The sequence below is a fragment of the Poromitra crassiceps genome, assembly GCF_964638095.1.
Source record: "Poromitra crassiceps genome assembly, chromosome: 2".
NCBI classification, from domain to species: domain Eukaryota; kingdom Metazoa; phylum Chordata; class Actinopteri; order Beryciformes; family Melamphaidae; genus Poromitra; species Poromitra crassiceps.
In genome coordinates, this window is record NC_139624.1 from 96,664,621 (window position 1) to 96,683,064 (window position 18,444).

The window sequence follows — 18,444 nt, forward strand, 5'->3', positions numbered from 1 at the left end:
TCCAGTCCCTCCTGCATGTCTCCCTCTGTTGTCCTGTCCAGTCCCTCCTGCATGTCTCCCTCTGTTGTCTTTGTTGTCCTGTCCAGTCCCTCCTGCATGTCTCCCTCTGTTGTCCTGTCCAGTCCCTCCTGCATGTCTCCCTCTGTTGTCTTTGTTGTCCTGTCCAGTCCCTCCTGCATGTCTCCCTCTGTTGTCCTGTCCAGTCCCTCCTGTATGTCTCCCTCTGTTGTCCTGTCCAGTCCCTCCTGTATGTCTCCCTCTGTTGTCCTGTCCAGTCCCTCCTGCATGTCTCCCTCTGTTGTCCTGTCCAGTCCCTCCTGTATGTCTCCCTCTGTTGTCCTGTCCAGTCCCTCCTGTATGTCTCCCTCTGTTGTCTTTGTTGTCCTGTCCAGTCCCTCCTGCATGTCTCCCTCTGTTGTCTTTGTTGTCCTGTCCAGTCCCTCCTGCATGTCTCCCTCTATTGTCTTTGTTGTCTGTCCAGTCCCTCCTGTATGTCTCCCTCTGTTGTCTTTGTTGTCCTGTCCAGTCCCTCCTGCATGTCTCCCTCTGTTGTCTTTGTTGTCCTGTCCAGTCCCTCCTGCATGTCTCCCTCTGTTGTCTTTGTTGTCCTGTCCAGTCCCTCCTGTATGTCTCCCTCTGTTGTCTTTGTTGTCCTGTCCAGTCCCTCCTGCATGTCTCCCTCTTTTGTCTTTGTTGTCCTGTCCAGTCCCTCCTGTATGTCTCCCTCTGTTGTCTTTGTTGTCCTGTCCAGTCCCTCCTGTATGTCTCCCTCTGTTGTCGTTGTTGTCCTGTCCAGTCCCTCCTGCATGTCTCCCTCTATTGTCTTTGTTGTCCTGTCCAGTCCCTCCTGCATGTCTCCCTCTGTTGTCTTTGTTGTCCTGTCCAGTCCCTCCTGCATGTCTCCCTCTGTTGTCTTTGTTGTCCTGTCCAGTCCCTCCTGTATGTCTCCCTCTGTTGTCTTTGTTGTCCTGTCTAGTCCCTCCTGCATGTCTCCCTCTATTGTCTTTGTTGTCCTGTCCAGTCCCTCCTGTATGTCTCCCTCTGTTGTCTTTGTTGTCCTGTCCAGTCCCTCCTGTATGTCTCCTTCTATTGTCTTTGTTGTCCTGTCCAGTCCCTCCTGTATGTCTCCCTCTATTGTCTTTGTTGTCCTGTCCAGTCCCTCCTGCATGTCTCCCTCTATTGTCTTTGTTGTCCTGTCCAGTCCCTCCTGTATGTCTCCCTCTATTGTCTTTGTTGTCCTGTCCAGTCCCTCCTGTATGTCTCCCTCTATTGTCTTTGTTGTCCTGTCCAGTCCCTCCTGCATGTCTCCCTCTGTTGTCTTTGTTGTCCTGTCCAGTCCCTCCTGCATGTCTCCCTCTGTTGTCTTTGTTGTCCTGTCCAGTCCCTCCTGCATGTCTCCCTCTATTGTCTTTGTTGTCCTGTCCAGTCCCTCCTGTATGTCTCCCTCTATTGTCTTTGTTGTCCTGTCCAGTCCCTCCTGTATGTCTCCCTCTATTGTCTTTGTTGTCCTGTCCAGTCCCTCCTGCATGTCTCCCTCTGTTGTCTTTGTTGTCCTGTCCAGTCCCTCCTGTATGTCTCCCTCTGTTGTCTTTGTTGTCCTGTCCAGTCCCTCCTGTATGTCTCCCTCTGTTGTCTTTGTTGTCCTGTCCAGTCCCTCCTGCATGTCTCCCTCTATTGTCTTTGTTGTCCTGTCCAGTCCCTCCTGCATGTCTCCCTCTATTGTCTTTGTTGTCCTGTCCAGTCCCTCCTGCATGTCTCCCTCTGTTGTCTTTGTTGTCCTGTCCAGTCCCTCCTGCATGTCTCCCTCTATTGTCTTTGTTGTCCTGTCCAGTCCCTCCTGTATGTCTCCCTCTGTTGTCTTTGTTGTCCTGTCCAGTCCCTCCTGCATGTCTCCCTCTGTTGTCTTTGTTGTCCTGTCCAGTCCCTCCTGTATGTCTCCCTCTGTTGTCTTTGTTGTCCTGTCCAGTCCCTCCTGTATGTCTCCCTCTGTTGTCTTTGTTGTCCTGTCCAGTCCCTCCTGTATGTCTCCCTCTGTTGTCTTTGTTGTCCTGTCCAGTCCCTCCTGTATGAATCCCTCTGTTGTCTTTGTTGTCCTGTCCAGTCCCTCCTGTATGTCTCCCTCTGTTGTCTTTGTTGTCCTGTCCAGTCCCTCCTGTATGTCTCCCTCTGTTGTCTTTGTTGTCCTGTCCAGTCCCTCCTGTATGTCTCCCTCTGTTGTCTTTGTTGTCCTGTCCAGTCCCTCCTGCATGTCTCCCTCTGTTGTCTTTGTTGTCCTGTCCAGTCCCTCCTGTATGTCTCCCTCTGTTGTCTTTGTTGTCCTGTCCAGTCCCTCCTGTATGTCTCCCTCTGTTGTCTTTGTTGTCCTGTCCAGTCCCTCCTGTATGTCTCCCTCTGTTGTCTTTGTTGTCCTGTCCAGTCCCTCCTGTATGTCTCCCTCTGTTGTCTTTGTTGTCCTGTCCAGTCCCTCCTGTATGTCTCCCTCTGTTGTCTTTGTTGTCCTGTCCAGTCCCTCCTGCATGTCTCCCTCTGTTGTCTTTGTTGTCCTGTCCAGTCCCTCCTGTATGTCTCCCTCTGTTGTCTTTGTTGTCCTGTCCAGTCCCTCCTGTATGTCTCCCTCTGTTGTCTTTGTTGTCCTGTCCAGTCCCTCCTGTATGTCTCCCTCTGTTGTCTTTGTTGTCCTGTCCAGTCCCTCCTGTATGTCTCCCTCTGTTGTCTTTGTTGTCCTGTCCAGTCCCTCCTGCATGTCTCCCTCTGTTGTCTTTGTTGTCCTGTCCAGTCCCTCCTGCATGTCTCCCTCTATTGTCTTTGTTGTCCTGTCCAGTCCCTCCTGCATGTCTCCCTCTGTTGTCTTTGTTGTCCTGTCCAGTCCCTCCTGTATGTCTCCCTCTGTTGTCTTTGTTGTCCTGTCCAGTCCCTCCTGCATGTCTCCCTCTGTTGTCTTTGTTGTCCTGTCCAGTCCCTCCTGTATGTCTCCCTCTGTTGTCTTTGTTGTCCTGTCCAGTCCCTCCTGTATGTCTCCCTCTGTTGTCTTTGTTGTCCTGTCCAGTCCCTCCTGCATGTCTCCCTCTGTTGTCTTTGTTGATTAATGCTTCCCTCTTGTTTTCCTGTCTCCTCCTCCAGACCATAGTGGAGCTGGCAGAGACGGGCAGTCTGGACCTCAGCATCTTCTGCAGTACTTGCTTGGTAAATACCGACTTCCAAGGAAACTCCTTTGAACAGTTTCCAAAGGATTTGATAGATGGCTGCATTTTTACATTTTTAGAATTAGGCCTCTTTGATGTACTTTGATGTGTTGTGTTGTCTTGTTAATCCACAACATGAAACATATTTATACGTCTTAAACTTGTATATCGGCGCTATAAGCTGGTGGTCTGCTAGTAAAAAAACAAATGTAGAAACATGGCGCATTCCTTTTGTATTGGGAACTCGGAATATCGCAGTCGAGAGTGACGTCACACCCGAGTTGACGGCGTTCCAGTAAAACTGACAGGAAACCAGCCACAGTTAGCTCTAGCCAGGCTAGCCATTGTTAGCAATAACACTTGACAAACAACGCATTCCGTGGCACTTTGAACGTACAAACACTCAGTACCACACCCCGGTGTACGTGCGTCAAGGCAGTTTGACGTGCGTCAGAACGCTCTTGGAGCGCGTTCGGCCATACGGGTGGACTTCAAAACACGAGTGCCAGTGCGTTTAAGGCGTCTTCTTCTTCTAATGGCTTTCCGGCAGACTGGATGCCTTGCGGCACATTGCTGCCTCTCACAGTATATTACACAAATTCCAGACTCGGGGGTCCGCCCCCTCCTCAATGCTCCTCCCCCCGGCCGCCTCGCTCTCCTATTGGACCTCCGTGTTCAGCGGACCTCTCGGCCCTCGTGCAGCACGCTGACCTCCCTCTCATACGCTCCTACCACCACTTACAAAATCACACAATTCTAAGTTGTTAAAAAAACGTTCTGATTGGTTGAGGCATTTTGGACTGCGGCCGTTGGTAATGCCCCCTTGGAAATGCAAATTGCACTGAGAGAATCCAGACCAATTCACATTTGCAAATGAAATGCAATGTGACTTGGTCTGGCAATGCCAGGCTAAATAAACAATATTTACTACAACTTTCACTACTGTTGAAGCGCGGAGCTGCCATCTTGGATTTTGAGGCCGGGGCTTGTGAGGCTCACCTGAGATCGGGGCAGGAAATCCGAGGTCGGCTCACGTCACGAGGGGCGTTCCCAAACTTTGACCTGGGGAAATCCTAGTTCCCACTACAAATGGAATGCACCAACAATACCTCAGTGTGAAGAGGAAGAAGAAGGATCATGTCAGCGTGAAGGTAACACTTTATTTGACTGGCTCTTTTTGTATGCGTGTTTTCCCTCACAGATACGGAAGCCCATCAGGTCCAAACACTGCGCCGTGTGCAACCGCTGCATCGCCAAGTTCGACCACCACTGTCCCTGGGTGGGGAACTGCGTGGGTACGTTAAGAGCGCCGCAGATTTAAGAGGATGTTAACAATCACCAACAACACATGCGGTTCCCAGCAACCAGATCACTTTTGTTCCAAGATTCAGAGCTGTGGGCTGTTTTTTTTTTTTTTTCCTTTTATTAGTTCCATATTCCACTTTAAGAAGCAACACATGTCCTGACTGCAGCCTCTCAAAGCCATTAGCCCAAAAACCAGCTGGGAGAAGCTGTTGAACACGTACGTGACTCACGTACTCACTCACTCACGTAAGAGTGAGTGAGTGAGTGAGTTGGGAGACTCATACTGATGAAATGCCTTATTTGATAAACCGTACTATGCTAGTCCCCCCCCCCCCCCCAAAAAGAGTACATTTTGTAGTGTATTGTAGTATCTCAGTCCTGATCACATTTAGTGTTGTCAGCTTGTAAAGTCACACCCACCAACACAAGTGTCTTTTTTTTTTATGGAAAATCAGGCTCCAAATGCCCAGCAGTGAAAGTAAAGTGTAAGTAAATTGTGTATTCTTTGAAAAGGCTTCATTGCCCCTTGTTCAAAATAGGCATGCTTTTTTTGATTGAGACAAAACAGACAAACAAAAATTATAATTATGGGATTTTAAATAGTTGTAATATACAGTATTATGTTACTTATCCTGTTTGCTTTAGTTTTACATTTTAGAATCTGAACCATGGTATTTGTGCCAATAGTCAACATTTCCACATCATCATAACACACCTCCTGAGGTTAACTGACTCAGCTGGATGAACGTCATCATAACACTCCTGAGGTTAACTGACTCAGCTGGATGAACGTCATCATAACACTCCTGAGGTTAACTGACTCAGCTGGATGAACGTTATCATAACACTCCTGAGGTTAACTGACTCAGCTGGGTAAACGTTATCATAACACACCTCCTGAGGTTAACTGACTCAGCTGGGTAAACATCATCATAACACACCTCCTGAGGTTAACTGACTCAGCTGGGTAAACGTCATCATAACACTCCTGAGGTTAACTGACTCAGCTGGGTAAACATCATCATAACACACCTCCTGAGGTTAACTGACTCAGCTGGGTAAACGTCATCATAACACTCCTGAGGTTAACTGACTCAGCTGGGTAAACATCATCATAACACTCCTGAGGTTAACTGACTCAGCTGGGTAAACATTATCATAACACACCTCCTGAGGTTAACTGACTCAGCTGGGTAAACATCATCATAACACACCTCCTGAGGTTAACTGACTCAGCTGGGTAAACGTCATCATAACACACCTCCTGAGGTTAACTGACTCAGCTGGGTAAACGTCATCATAACACTCCTGAGGTTAACTGACTCAGCTGGGTAAACGTCATCATAACACTCCTGAGGTTAACTGACTCAGCTGGGTAAACGTTATCATAACACACCTCCTGAGGTTAACTGACTCAGCTGGGTAAACATCATCATAACACACCTCCTGAGGTTAACTGACTCAGCTGGATGAACGTCATCATAACACACCTCCTGAGGTTAACTGACTCAGCTGGGTAAACGTCATCATAACACACCTCCTGAGGTTAACTGACTCAGCTGGGTGAACGTCATCATAACACACCTCCTGAGGTTAACTGACTCAGCTGGGTAAACATCATCATAACACACCTCCTGAGGTTAACTGACTCAGCTGGGTGAACATCATCATAACACACCTCCTGAGGTTAACTGACTCAGCTGGGTAAACGTCATCATAACACACCTCCTGAGGTTAACTGACTCAGCTGGGTGAACGTCATCATAACACACCTCCTGAGGTTAACTGACTCAGCTGGGTAAACATCATCATAACACACCTCCTGAGGTTAACTGACTCAGCTGGGTGAACATCATCATAACACACCTCCTGAGGTTAACTGACTCAGCTGGGTAAACATCATCATAACACACCTCCTGAGGTTAACTGACTCAGCTGGGTGAACATCATCATAACACACCTCCTGAGGTTAACTGACTCAGCTGGGTAAACGTCATCATAACACACCTCCTGAGGTTAACTGACTCAGCTGGATGAACGTCATCATAACACACCTCCTGAGGTTAACTGACTCAGCTGGATGAACGTCATCATAACACACCTCCTGAGGTTAACTGACTCAGCTGGATGAACGTCATCATAACACACCTCCTGAGGTTAACTGACTCAGCTGGGTACAGTAAACGTCATCATAACACACCTCCTGAGGTTAACTGACTCAGCTGGATGAACATCATCATAACACACCTCCTGAGGTTAACTGACTCAGCTGGATGAACGTCATCATAACACACCTCCTGAGGTTAACTGACTCAGCTGGGTGAACGTCATCATAACACACCTCCTGAGGTTAACTGACTCAGCTGGGTGAACGTCATCATAACACACCTCCTGAGGTTAACTGACTCAGCTGGGTGAACATTAACTGCCTCTTTTAACGAAGTGCCTGTCTGCTCTGCCACTGTAACCAACAGCTACACTGTTACGTCTTAGTTTAGTTCAGTTTGAGTTTATGTGCTCTCAACTCCAAGTGGCTTATAAAAACGATCTTAAAGAAAAACAAAAAACATTTTGGATGACAGTTGGAACAAAGACATAAGTGGATTTGATAACGGAATCTAAATGAAAAGCAAAAGAAACACAACGTGGTGGAAAAGGATTTAACAACAAGACACATGGAAACATGACAAAGCAAATAAATAGAAGTAGCTGTGAGAAAACAAAGCTGTTAGGGAAGCGAGGGGCGTGGCCGTGTGTGTGTCCAGGCTCGTCTTTGAAGCAAACTGGAGACAAAGAGCGAGACAGTGGGGGGAAGGAAGGTGCGTGTGTGTGCGTGTGTGTGTGTGCGTGTGTGTGTGCGTGTGTGCGTGTGTGTGTGTGTGTGTGTGTGTGTGTGTGTGTGTGTGTGTGTGTGTGTGTGTGTGTGTGTGTGTGTGTGGGGTGCGTGCGTGCGTGCGTGCGTGCGTGCGTGTGTGTGTGTGTGTGTGTGTGTGTGGGGTGTGTGTGTGTGTGTGTGGCCTTTGTGAAGCAGGTGGTCAGGATGGGGCTTTATAGTGAGGAAGCTGTCTGGACAAACAAGTCCCTCCTCCTGAAGCTCCTCTGGTCCGGCTGGGACCGGCCTTAAGCAACAGTTCACCCAAAAATGAAATGTTGTCAGTATCTCCTCTCCCTCACGCCAGGTGAAACACAGGAGAAGTTTCAGGCCATGTTTAGATGACAACCGTCTCTGCATAAAACGGCAAACTAGTGTTGCGTGCTCACCTTTTATTTCGCATTTACACACAGCTGTGTGATAACGATTTGAGTGCAGACTGAGGCCGACTGAAGCCGCAAAAGTGTCAAGTGAGCCAGAATAACATTGAAACTTCTGGTTAAAACCTTCACAATAATGTAATCAATGTGTAAATTTTAACACGCAGTGAGTCGACGACCCTCATTTTTATTTACCCAGTTATAAAATACGGCTTTTATTTTGAAGGCTTGATTTAGCTTTGTGATTAAAGTTTTTAAATTAATTTTGTTGTCTTCAATTATTAAATGCGGGAGACAGTGATTAATAGGCTATGTGCGACGTTAGCGGGCACTTAACGCAGATTATGTGTTTTTAGCAAATCGTTATCACGTTTGTTGAATGTCAATGTGACTCATTATGCCTGTGCCATAAGGCTGTATAGTATTGGGCTAGTTCAATGCTCCTATTGCCTACTATTGTGTAACATGGTGAAGGGGGGCTGTGTCATCACCTGAATTGTGTTTCTCCACTTCACACGGCGACAGTACGGGGCAGCGTTAGCAAGAATTCCACTCTGGGACCTGTTTTCATTTTTTGGCGTTTTCACCCTCCAATAACGCCGTCACTGTGTAAAAGGAAGGCACTAACGCTCAAAAAGTTTGCCGTTTTATGCAGGGAGCGTCGCCGTGTAAACAGGGCCTCAGAATCACTTTTATTGCCACAATATGTGGAGATGACATACAGCAATTTGACTTAGTGTCAGTATGCAGCTCATATCAATCATCACTTTATTAGCAGACACAAGGTCCAGTATAAAACAGACAATACATAAAAAAACAATACAACATCCCAACATACACATACGCCAATACATTACATTAAAAGGTTGTACCAATGTACCCAAATGCTAGACTGGTACTTAATAGCACTGAGACCAGGTTGAGACAGCAGCAGAATATAGGATATAGAATATTCAGAAGATAAAAAGAATATATCTAAATGAGAAGATCACAAAATTGCAAGTACAGTCCAATATATACAATATATATATATGAATAGGGGAGTGTTAAATAGACATTAAATATGAATTTACAGTCCAAGCGAGCGGTGCACAATGTAGTTAATAAGAGAAATATAATAATATATAATGGAGTAAAAAGTCGTGAGAAGCAGCTATAATACTTTAATGTAACGAGTGTGTCCAGCTGCTGCTGCTGTAAAGTCATGTGGGGGGGGGGGGTAGAGTCCTTACTAGAGGGGCTTTCCGGCCTTGTTGATGAGGTCGATGGCAGTTGGGAAGAAGCTGTTCTTGTGATGAGAGGGTCTGGTCTTGACAGACCTCAGTCTCTTGCTGAGGGGGGAGTGTTCCAAAGACTTTGTGTCCGCGGTGGGAGGAGCCATGGTTTTACCAGACGGCTTCAGCGTCCTGGCAGTGTGCAGGTGTGTTGTTGTTGTCCACATAACACACAGGGAGGGTGCTAGCACAACGTTGTAGCTGCCTTCTCCAAATCAACTGAAGTGACAACTGACAGAATTAACATATTTGGTTTAGGCTCTGAGACTATGCAGTGCTTTGAATACGGAGATGTTTGGTCACAACAAGCGGTTTGCTTGCCGAGCGTTAAGTGATACACCGCTGCAGCTGCCTGGGCTGAGCTGGGCCGGGCCAGGCAGCTAATGTTTGCTAGCCACAACAGCTAACGTTAACGCTAAACAAATCCGCTGCATCCTCACCAGGTTTGGTTTGACATAACGGCAGCTCAGACTTGTCCCCTTCTCTCGGAACCCTTGGTGCTGCAACTATCGATTATTTTAGTAATCGAGTATTCTACCGAATAATCCATCGATTAATCGAGTAATCGGATAAGAACCCTTTTTTGTGTTTTCAAAGGCTTATCGTAAATATACACCAAAAAATAAGATAAATCTCTTCAAATAAACAACTACATTAGTTTCTTTCTTAGAAAAAACAACATTTTTATTTTTAAATTGCATAGAACTGGCAGTGGCACCATTCATCTTTTCAACCTGACGTTTGAGTTCTTCCAGTGTACAGCAACCGTTAAATAATATGAAATAGTATATAGTAAATGTACATTCTCCACCCACACACTCTTTCTCTCTCACACACACTCACTCTCTCTTTCTCTCTCACACACCAACAGGCTAGTGTGATCACACACACACACAACGCTGTTAAATTAGCCGCTAACGTTAACGTTAGGTTGAGCTTTGTATTTCTCACAGAAAATGGCAAGCCACATCACAAAAATGCAGCGTGAATGCAGTTACTAATAGTCATATTGGCAACGTGGCAAGCCAGCAGCACAACTACTACTAGTCTTAATATCAAGTAGCAATCATTAGCATACATTTACATTAGCGTTGTGTATAGTTAACGTTACGTTACCTTGCTCCGCTCGACGTAGATGCGCTGGTGGATGCGTAGACTGGATGTTTACGGTTCAGGTGCTGAAGCATTGACGAGGTACTGTTGTGATATGCAAGTATCGTTTTACAGTACTTGCACACCACTGAGTTTGTGTCCTTTTTCAGCGTGAAATGGTCCCACACTTTAGACAGTTTCGGTCGCTTTGTCGGCCCTGGTTCTTCCCTTCCCGGCTCCTCCTGTCTGCTTTCTCCGCCGCCTCGTTCCATTTTGCGGGGTCCGCTCGCTATAGCTGTGCGTCTCTGGTCTGTCTGCGATCATGTGTTCTCACGTGAGAAACACAGTCTCTACTCTCTAAATGCCGTGTCGAGGCGAATCATTTTGGCCTCGATCATTTTAATTACTCGAGTTATTCGAGGTACTCGAGGAATCGTGACAGCCCTACATGTTTGCAAATTGCAATCTTGTTATCATCTGAAACTGTGAAAAACAGCCACACTGAGGGCGGCCATGTTTTGCCCTCGCCGGCGCAGCAGTGACGTCACGAGCGCACAACAACAATATGCTCCGCCCCCAAGGCTAAACAAAGCCAAGCTGGCCTCGTATTATTGGCTGTTGTTTATCGGCTAAAATGTTATCAGAATAATAAATAGTAACACAAAGTAGCCATATCGGCTGATAATTTATCTGCCCGATAAATATCGTGCATCCCTAATTATATATATATACGTATATATATATATATATATATATATATATATATATATATATATATATATATATACATACATACATATATAATTATGTAATGTATATATATTTGTATGCATAATCCACAGACCTTGTAAGCAGTTTCATGTAGGAACTATTTTCCTTCGACCGAACTACACCCACTAGCTGCAAGCTGGATGTAGTTTGCAGCTGGTAGGTGGTGTAGTTCGGTCACAACAAGGTTTGTGGCACCTGCAGACACTCGGTCATATCACCAGCTCTGCTCTCTTATCTTGATAAACTGCCTCATTTGCACATGAGCTCACGTCCCATCTCTTCCCTGTGTGTGACTTTGTTTTGGATGAGCGGCTCTTTATCGACTACCTTTCATGGTGTTTTCATTTCAAAGCCCTGCCTGCAAACCAGCTTCCCGTTAGGGGACAGTTAGGGGACAGTGCTGCTTTCAATAGAACTGAATTGGGTCGTAAGGAAGAATAAACTTCAGTCGGTCTGCTCAAAGTCCTTTCTGGGTCATAACTCCCAGTGTGCACTGAAGCTTTTCTCCTGAAGTTTTAAATATTTGTTCTCCCTCCTTTCAATTCACTCGCAGAATACCCGTGCAGTGATGGAGGTGTGACCGGTGGAGGCTGCGCAGCAAGTTCATCCATTAATCGTCCCTAATTACCTCATTAAAAAAAAAAATCATCTCAATTAGGTCACCCGCAGGGGTGCTCTTCACACTTCCTGAAAGATTCAGCACGATCGCTTGTGAAATGGCATAGCTGTGGCCGAACACAATTTCTGCTTGCTCGCTCGCTCACTCACTCACTCACTCACTCACTGACGGGTTTGTCCGTCCGGTTCTTCTTCATTCTTATTATAGGATAAAACCTGACATAACAAAACAACTATATGTCTTCTTACAAGGTGTCCTGCAAATTACCTTCTCGTTCAGACTCTCACTGTTTAGAGTTTAGCCCAAGCAGCAAGGCAACGTCCTCAGCATCTTTCAATAGTTTATAGGTCAAATTATAGGGCTTTTTTTACCGGATGATCAGATGCAAAGCAGAGTAGTCAGCTTGACTCTATTTGTTTATTTGGTCAAGACAGTACACATTAATGAACAGTTACTATACAGAGTCATACGTCATACGTCTGATTTTAATGCACTGTCAGCTGAAGCACTCTTAATTTCGTTGTATGGGGAACTGTGCAATGACAATAAAGGCTATTCTGATTCTGATTCTTCTGATTCTGATTCTGATTCTCATCTATATGATAACAGTAAATATGTCGGATTTAGCTAAAAGCTCATTTGCATCCGTAGTCATCAAGACATAAATACATATTAGATAAAAGACAACATCAAAACAGAGAACAGGAGAAAAAATGCCAATAGAAACAACAACAATGTGGCCAAATAGATATAATAATGGTGTGTAAAAAACTAAGGTGCGCAGGGACAAAAGTGCAAAATTACAAAAGAATAAAGTGCATGGGTAGAGACATATGAGGGCTAAATAGTTATGGTTGGTTATGGTTGCAGTGTTGATTTATTTCGAGCCATTCCTTGAGGTTTATTTTGAAGTTTGGATATGTGGGGCCATTCCCTTATTGCAACTGGGATACTGTTCCAGATTTTCCCACCAGTGACAGATATGACGTTGTTACCGAAGGCCGTGCACCTGCGGGGAATCTCGCAGTCTCACCTGCTGTATGTTTTGTCATCTTTGTTCTCTTGTCTGCCCTCTATAGGGAGCGGGAATCATCGCTACTTCATGGGCTATCTGTTCTTCCTGCTCTGCATGATCTGCTGGATGATGTACGGCTGCATCGCCTGTGAGTGCAAAACACTTTTCCTCTATAATATAGTACTTATAGTTTGTTCATAGTTTTGGAATTTAACCAAATCTCTGAAAAAGCACGAGGGAAAGAAAGTGTTTCCTGAGATCCTTTGGATTAATAAACAGTGTTGTTAGATGGTTTGATGAACTTCTCACGTTGGTTTCTTGACTTTTTACACCAGTTGTACCAGACAGTAGAAGTCTGTTAATGTGCTGCACAAGCTTGTACCTTTCTCACACTCTTTTCTTTCTTTCTTTCTTTCTTTCTTTCTTTCTTTCTTTCTTTCTTTCTTTCTTTCTTTCTTTCTTTCTTTCTTTCTTTCTTTACCACTTTCTCTCTCTCTACCTCTCCCTTTCTCTCTCTCCCTTTCTCTCTCTCTCTCTCTCTCCCTCTAGACTGGAGGATCCACTGTGCCACCAGCTATGCTAAAGATGGTTTCTGGCTGTACCTGACGCAGATCGCCTCCTGCTCCCCCTGGATGTTCTGGATGTTCCTCAACAGCGTCTTCCACTTCATGTGGGTGGCTGTACTCATCATGTGCCAGCTCTACCAGGTCTGTTTCACCCTAACCACTGACCCGTCTCACCTGCACCACTGACCCCGTCTCACCTGCACCACTGACCCCGTCTCACCTGCACCACTGACCTGTCTCACCTGCACCACTGACCCGTCTCACCTGCACCACTGACCTGTCTCACCTGCACCACTGACCCGTCTCACCTGCACCACTGACCCGTCTCACCTGCACCACTGACCTGTCTCACCTGCACCACTGACCCGTCTCACCTGCACCACTGACCCCGTCTCACCTGCACCACTGACCCGTCTCACCTGCACCACTGACCCGTCTCACCTGCACCACTGACCTGTCTCACCTGCACCACTGACCTGTCTCACCTGCACCACTGACCCGTCTCACCTGCACCACTGACCTGTCTCACCTGCACCACTGACCCATCTCACCTGCACCACTGACCTGTCTCACCTGCACCACTGACCTGTCTCACCTGCACCACTGACCCATCTCACCTGCACCACTGACCCGTCTCACCTGCACCACTGACCTGTCTCACCTGCACCACTGACCTGTCTCACCTGCACCACTGACCTGTCTCACCTGCACCACTGACCCGTCTCACCTGCACCACTGACCTGTCTCACCTGCACCACTGACCTGTCTCACCTGCACCACTGACCTGTCTCACCTGCACCACTGACCTGTCTCACCTGCACCACTGACCTGTCTCACCTGCACCACTGACCCCATCTCACCTGCACCACTGACCCGTCTCACCTGCACCACTGACCCCTCTCACCTGCACCACTGACATCACCTTCATTCAAATAAGGAAAAGTGGCTGTTAGACTAGAGATCATTTGTCCAACTGCTAGTTTGGTTGGTTGAACCACACAACGAGAGTTTCTAATCCAGCTATATTGTTGGTATGGTAACCAACCAGGGAGCTAGTTGGTCTCGTGGTTCCTCCTCTTCTTGTATTCTTTGCTATGTATACTTCTTAGAAGAAAACTGTTCAATCAGTACACAGGCATTGGTAACTGTTGTATCAGAGCCATAATACCCTCAAGGAGATTTGGTTTTACTGTGATTATGGAGATGTTATTGCTAGATACTTGGCTGTGCCTCATTAAAGGGACAGTTCACCCCAAATCAAAAATGTGTAGTTTGTGAATTTTGGAGATGTCCGCCTTCTCACCGACACCGTTCAACTCCACCCGCTCGTGACAGTTTCAGCATGCGCTCAGCTGCTGCTGGTGTATATTACAAGGGCTCCCTGCTATCCTGGCTGTCTGAGTTCATCACAAGCCCACCCAAAAATAGTCTCAGCCCACCCAAAAATAGAGCCAAATTTTATTTTTATTTTTTTTTCTCTCCAAATCCATGGTGGTCATTAGTAGCAGTTTCTGACTACACTTAATGCGCTGTGTGAGTGTTCCCCCCCCCCCTCTCTATGTTCTTAGGGTGGGCTGAGACAAAAATTTAGGGGGGTTCAGCCCACCCAAAAAGTTTCTAGAACCGCGGCTGCGCAGGCGCTCCCGCCTCCATCTAGCTGCCTAATCCCACATCACTTCACACAGGTCACACACAGTACAGCAGCGAAGTGGTCCTCCACAGTCCACACAATCGTTCTCCCCACTCATGATCAATGAAACTGTGAGGTGAGCATTGAGCAGTCAGAGTCGTTAGTAGTTACTTAATTAGTGCATATTGATATGCAAATTAGTGTGTAACGTTGTTGTTTTTAATTTTTGCTTTAAAACTATTTTTTAATTTTCTGCTTAAAGTTCATGAAAAAAGTGGCATTCTTGTTTTTTCCCACAATAATTTCATAATACCATTTGTAATGCCACCGTTGTAGTGCTGTTGTTCAAAATTAAAGTACATTTTCTCAGATTTATTGGTGTCTTTCTAGTCACACAATTTAATAGTCAGTGTTTCCCATACACTGATCTATTTGTGGTGGTACACCCTACATAGATTTTGACCCCCACAAATACTGCCACATATTAATTTCAACAAGTTGACTGCAAAATCCTGCTTTAGTGCTTACAGTATATTATTATCTTGTCGGAATATTATTCCAGCCAATAAGTTAGGAAGTTCCCTTTTGATTTAATTTTACTTTTGTTTTGCCTACAAAGCAAAATGTTACTTTACTTGAAACTCCCCTGAAGTGATTTTGGTATTATTTATGCAAGCATAATTCTACCATATAGTAACCTGTATGCAGAATATATATAGTATATATAGGGAAACAATTATTTTTTCATCGCTGTAAAACCACAGAACGGTAAAGAAGATATTGATGTGTGTAGTTCTTCATAGATCTAGTCTCTTCATTTTGATCTCAAAGTGCGCCAGTTTGATCCATTTTTACTTGAAATTGTACAAAATTTTCTTCCGGGGGGGCATGCCCCCGGACCCCCCTAGGGGTTCAGTGGTCCATGACCTTTGGGTGGGCTGAGCCCACCCAAAGCTATGATGCTAAAACCGCCCCTGGTTCATCATATCTCTCATTAGACAGACCAGCAAGTAACGTTAGTTGTACACAATCCCCCCTCATACACATGTAGGTAAGACCCTTATCTAAGCCTGTGTGTATTCTCTTGCCACTGCCATCTCTGGAAATGTGGTTTTAACAGAGATAAATCTCCGCTAGCATTGATGCTAATAGGTTAGCTAAACCTCCGCTAACATTGATGGTATTGGTAATAGTTAGCATTGATGACTTAGCTGTGATAAAGGCACATGCTGATGCTACTCAGCTATCATCATTGCCTGGTTTACTGCTGCTTGCTGGTCACGTTAATCACATGGCCAGAAAAAATCCCCAGATTTGTGGCTAATGGTGTTAGTTTCTTTTCTCCAGGAGGAGAGTCTGTCTGTCCCCAATGTTTAATGTTATGTGAGGCTGACAGACAGGAGATCTGTCCCCAGTGTTTAATGTTATGTGAGGCTGACAGACAGGAGATCTGTCCTCAGTGTTTAATGTTATGTGAGGCTGACAGACAGGAGATCTGTCCTCAGTGTTTAATGTTATGTGAGGCTGACAGACAGGAGATCTGTCCCCAGTGTTTAATGTTATGTGAGGCTGACAGACAGGAGATCTGTCCTCAGTGTTTAACATTATGTGAGGCTGACAGACAGGAGATCTGTCCCCAGTGTTTAACGTTATGTGAGACTGACAGACAGGAGATCTGTCCCCAGTGTTTAACGTTATGTGAGACTGACAGACAGGAGATCTGTCCTCAGTGTTTAATGTTATGTGAGGCTGACAGACAGGAGATCTGTCCCCAGTGTTTAATGTTATGTGAGGCTGACAGACAGGAGATCTGTCCCCAGTGTTTAACATTATGTGAGGCTGACAGACAGGAGATCTGTCCTCAGTGTTTAATGTTATGTGAGGCTGACAGACAGGAGATCTGTCCCCAGTGTTTAATGTTATGTGAGGCTGACAGACAGGAGATCTGTCCCCAGTGTTTAACATTATGTGAGGCTGACAGACAGGAGATCTGTCCCCAGTGTTTAACGTTATGTGAGGCTGACAGACAGGAGATCTGTCCCCAGTGTTTAATGTTATGTGAGGCTGACAGACAGGAGATCTGTCCTCAGTGTTTAATGTTATGTGAGGCTGACAGACAGGAGATCTGTCCCCAGTGTTTAATGTTATGTGAGGCTGACAGACAGGAGATCTGTCCTCAGTGTTTAATGTTATGTGAGGCTGACAGACAGGAGATCTGTCCCCAGTGTTTAATGTTATGTGAGGCTGACAGACAGGAGATCTGTCCCCAGTGTTTAACGTTATGTGAGGCTGACAGACAGGAGATCTGTCCTCAGTGTTTAACATTATGTGAGGCTGACAGACAGGAGATCTGTCTCCAGTGTTTAACGTTATGTGAGGCTGACAGACAGGAGATCTGTCCCCAGTGTTTAACGTTATGTGAGGCTGACAGACAGGAGATCTGTCTCCAGTGTTTAATGTTATGTGAGGCTGACAGACAGGAGATCTGTCCTCAGTGTTTAATGTTATGTGAGGCTGACAGACAGGAGATCTGTCCTCAGTGTTTAATGTTATGTGAGGCTGACAGACAGGAGATCTGTCCCCAGTGTTTAATGTTATGTGAGGCTGACAGACAGGAGATCTGTCCTCAGTGTTTAATGTTATGTGAGGCTGACAGACAGGAGATCTGTCCCCAGTGTTTAATGTTATGTGAGGCTGACAGACAGGAGATCTGTCCCCAGTGTTTAATGTTATGTGAGGCTGACAGACAGGAGATCTGTCCCCAGTGTTTAATGTTATGTGAGGCTGACAGACAGGAGATCTGTCCTCAGTGTTTAATGTTATGTGAGGCTGACAGACAGGAGATCTGTCCTCAGTGTTTAATGTTATGTGAGGCTGACAGACAGGAGATCTGTCCCCAGTGTTTAACGTTATGTGAGGCTGACAGACAGGAGATCTGTCCTCAGTGTTTAACATTATGTGAGGCTGACAGACAGGAGATCTGTCTCCAGTGTTTAACGTTATGTGAGGCTGACAGACAGGAGATCTGTCCTCAGTGTTTAATGTTATGTGAGGCTGACAGACAGGAGATCTGTCCCCAGTGTTTAATGTTATGTGAGGCTGACAGACAGGAGATCTGTCTCCAGTGTTTAATGTTATGTGAGGCTGACAGACAGGAGATCTGTCCCCAGTGTTTAATGTTATGTGAGACTGACAGACAGGAGATCTGTCCTCAGTGTTTAATGTTATGTGAGGCTGACAGACAGGAGATCTGTCCCCAGTGTTTAATGTTATGTGAGGCTGACAGACAGGAGATCTGTCCTCAGTGTTTAACGTTATGTGAGGCTGACAGACAGGAGATCTGTCCTCAGTGTTTAATGTTATGTGAGGCTGACAGACAGGAGATCTGTCTCCAGTGTTTAATGTTATGTGAGGCTGACAGACAGGAGATCTGTCCCCAGTGTTTAATGTTATGTGAGGCTGACAGACAGGAGATCTGTCCCCAGTGTTTAACGTTATGTGAGGCTGACAGACAGGAGATCTGTCCTCAGTGTTTAACATTATGTGAGGCTGACAGACAGGAGATCTGTCCCCAGTGTTTAACGTTATGTGAGGCTGACAGACAGGAGATCTGTCCCCAGTGTTTAATGTTATGTGAGGCTGACAGACAGGAGATCTGTCCCCAGTGTTTAATGTTATGTGAGGCTGACAGACAGGAGATCTGTCCCCAGTGTTTAATGTTATGTGAGGCTGACAGAC

General features: G+C 45.8%; 1 protein-coding gene across 1 annotated transcript in view; it reads left to right on the top strand.

Moving 5' to 3' along the window:
* Positions 1-18,444, top strand: part of zdhhc17 (zDHHC palmitoyltransferase 17) — a gene marked incomplete at both ends in the record, with an annotated part of 92,689 nt that overhangs the window by 72,587 nt on the left and 1,658 nt on the right. Inside the window, 4 exons of the mRNA XM_083654633.1 lie at positions 3,121-3,183; positions 4,384-4,477; positions 12,575-12,658; positions 13,060-13,217. Of these exons, the coding sequence (XP_083510759.1) occupies positions 3,121-3,183; positions 4,384-4,477; positions 12,575-12,658; positions 13,060-13,217 (399 nt within the window). The remainder of the gene's footprint in view (positions 1-3,120; positions 3,184-4,383; positions 4,478-12,574; positions 12,659-13,059; positions 13,218-18,444) is intronic.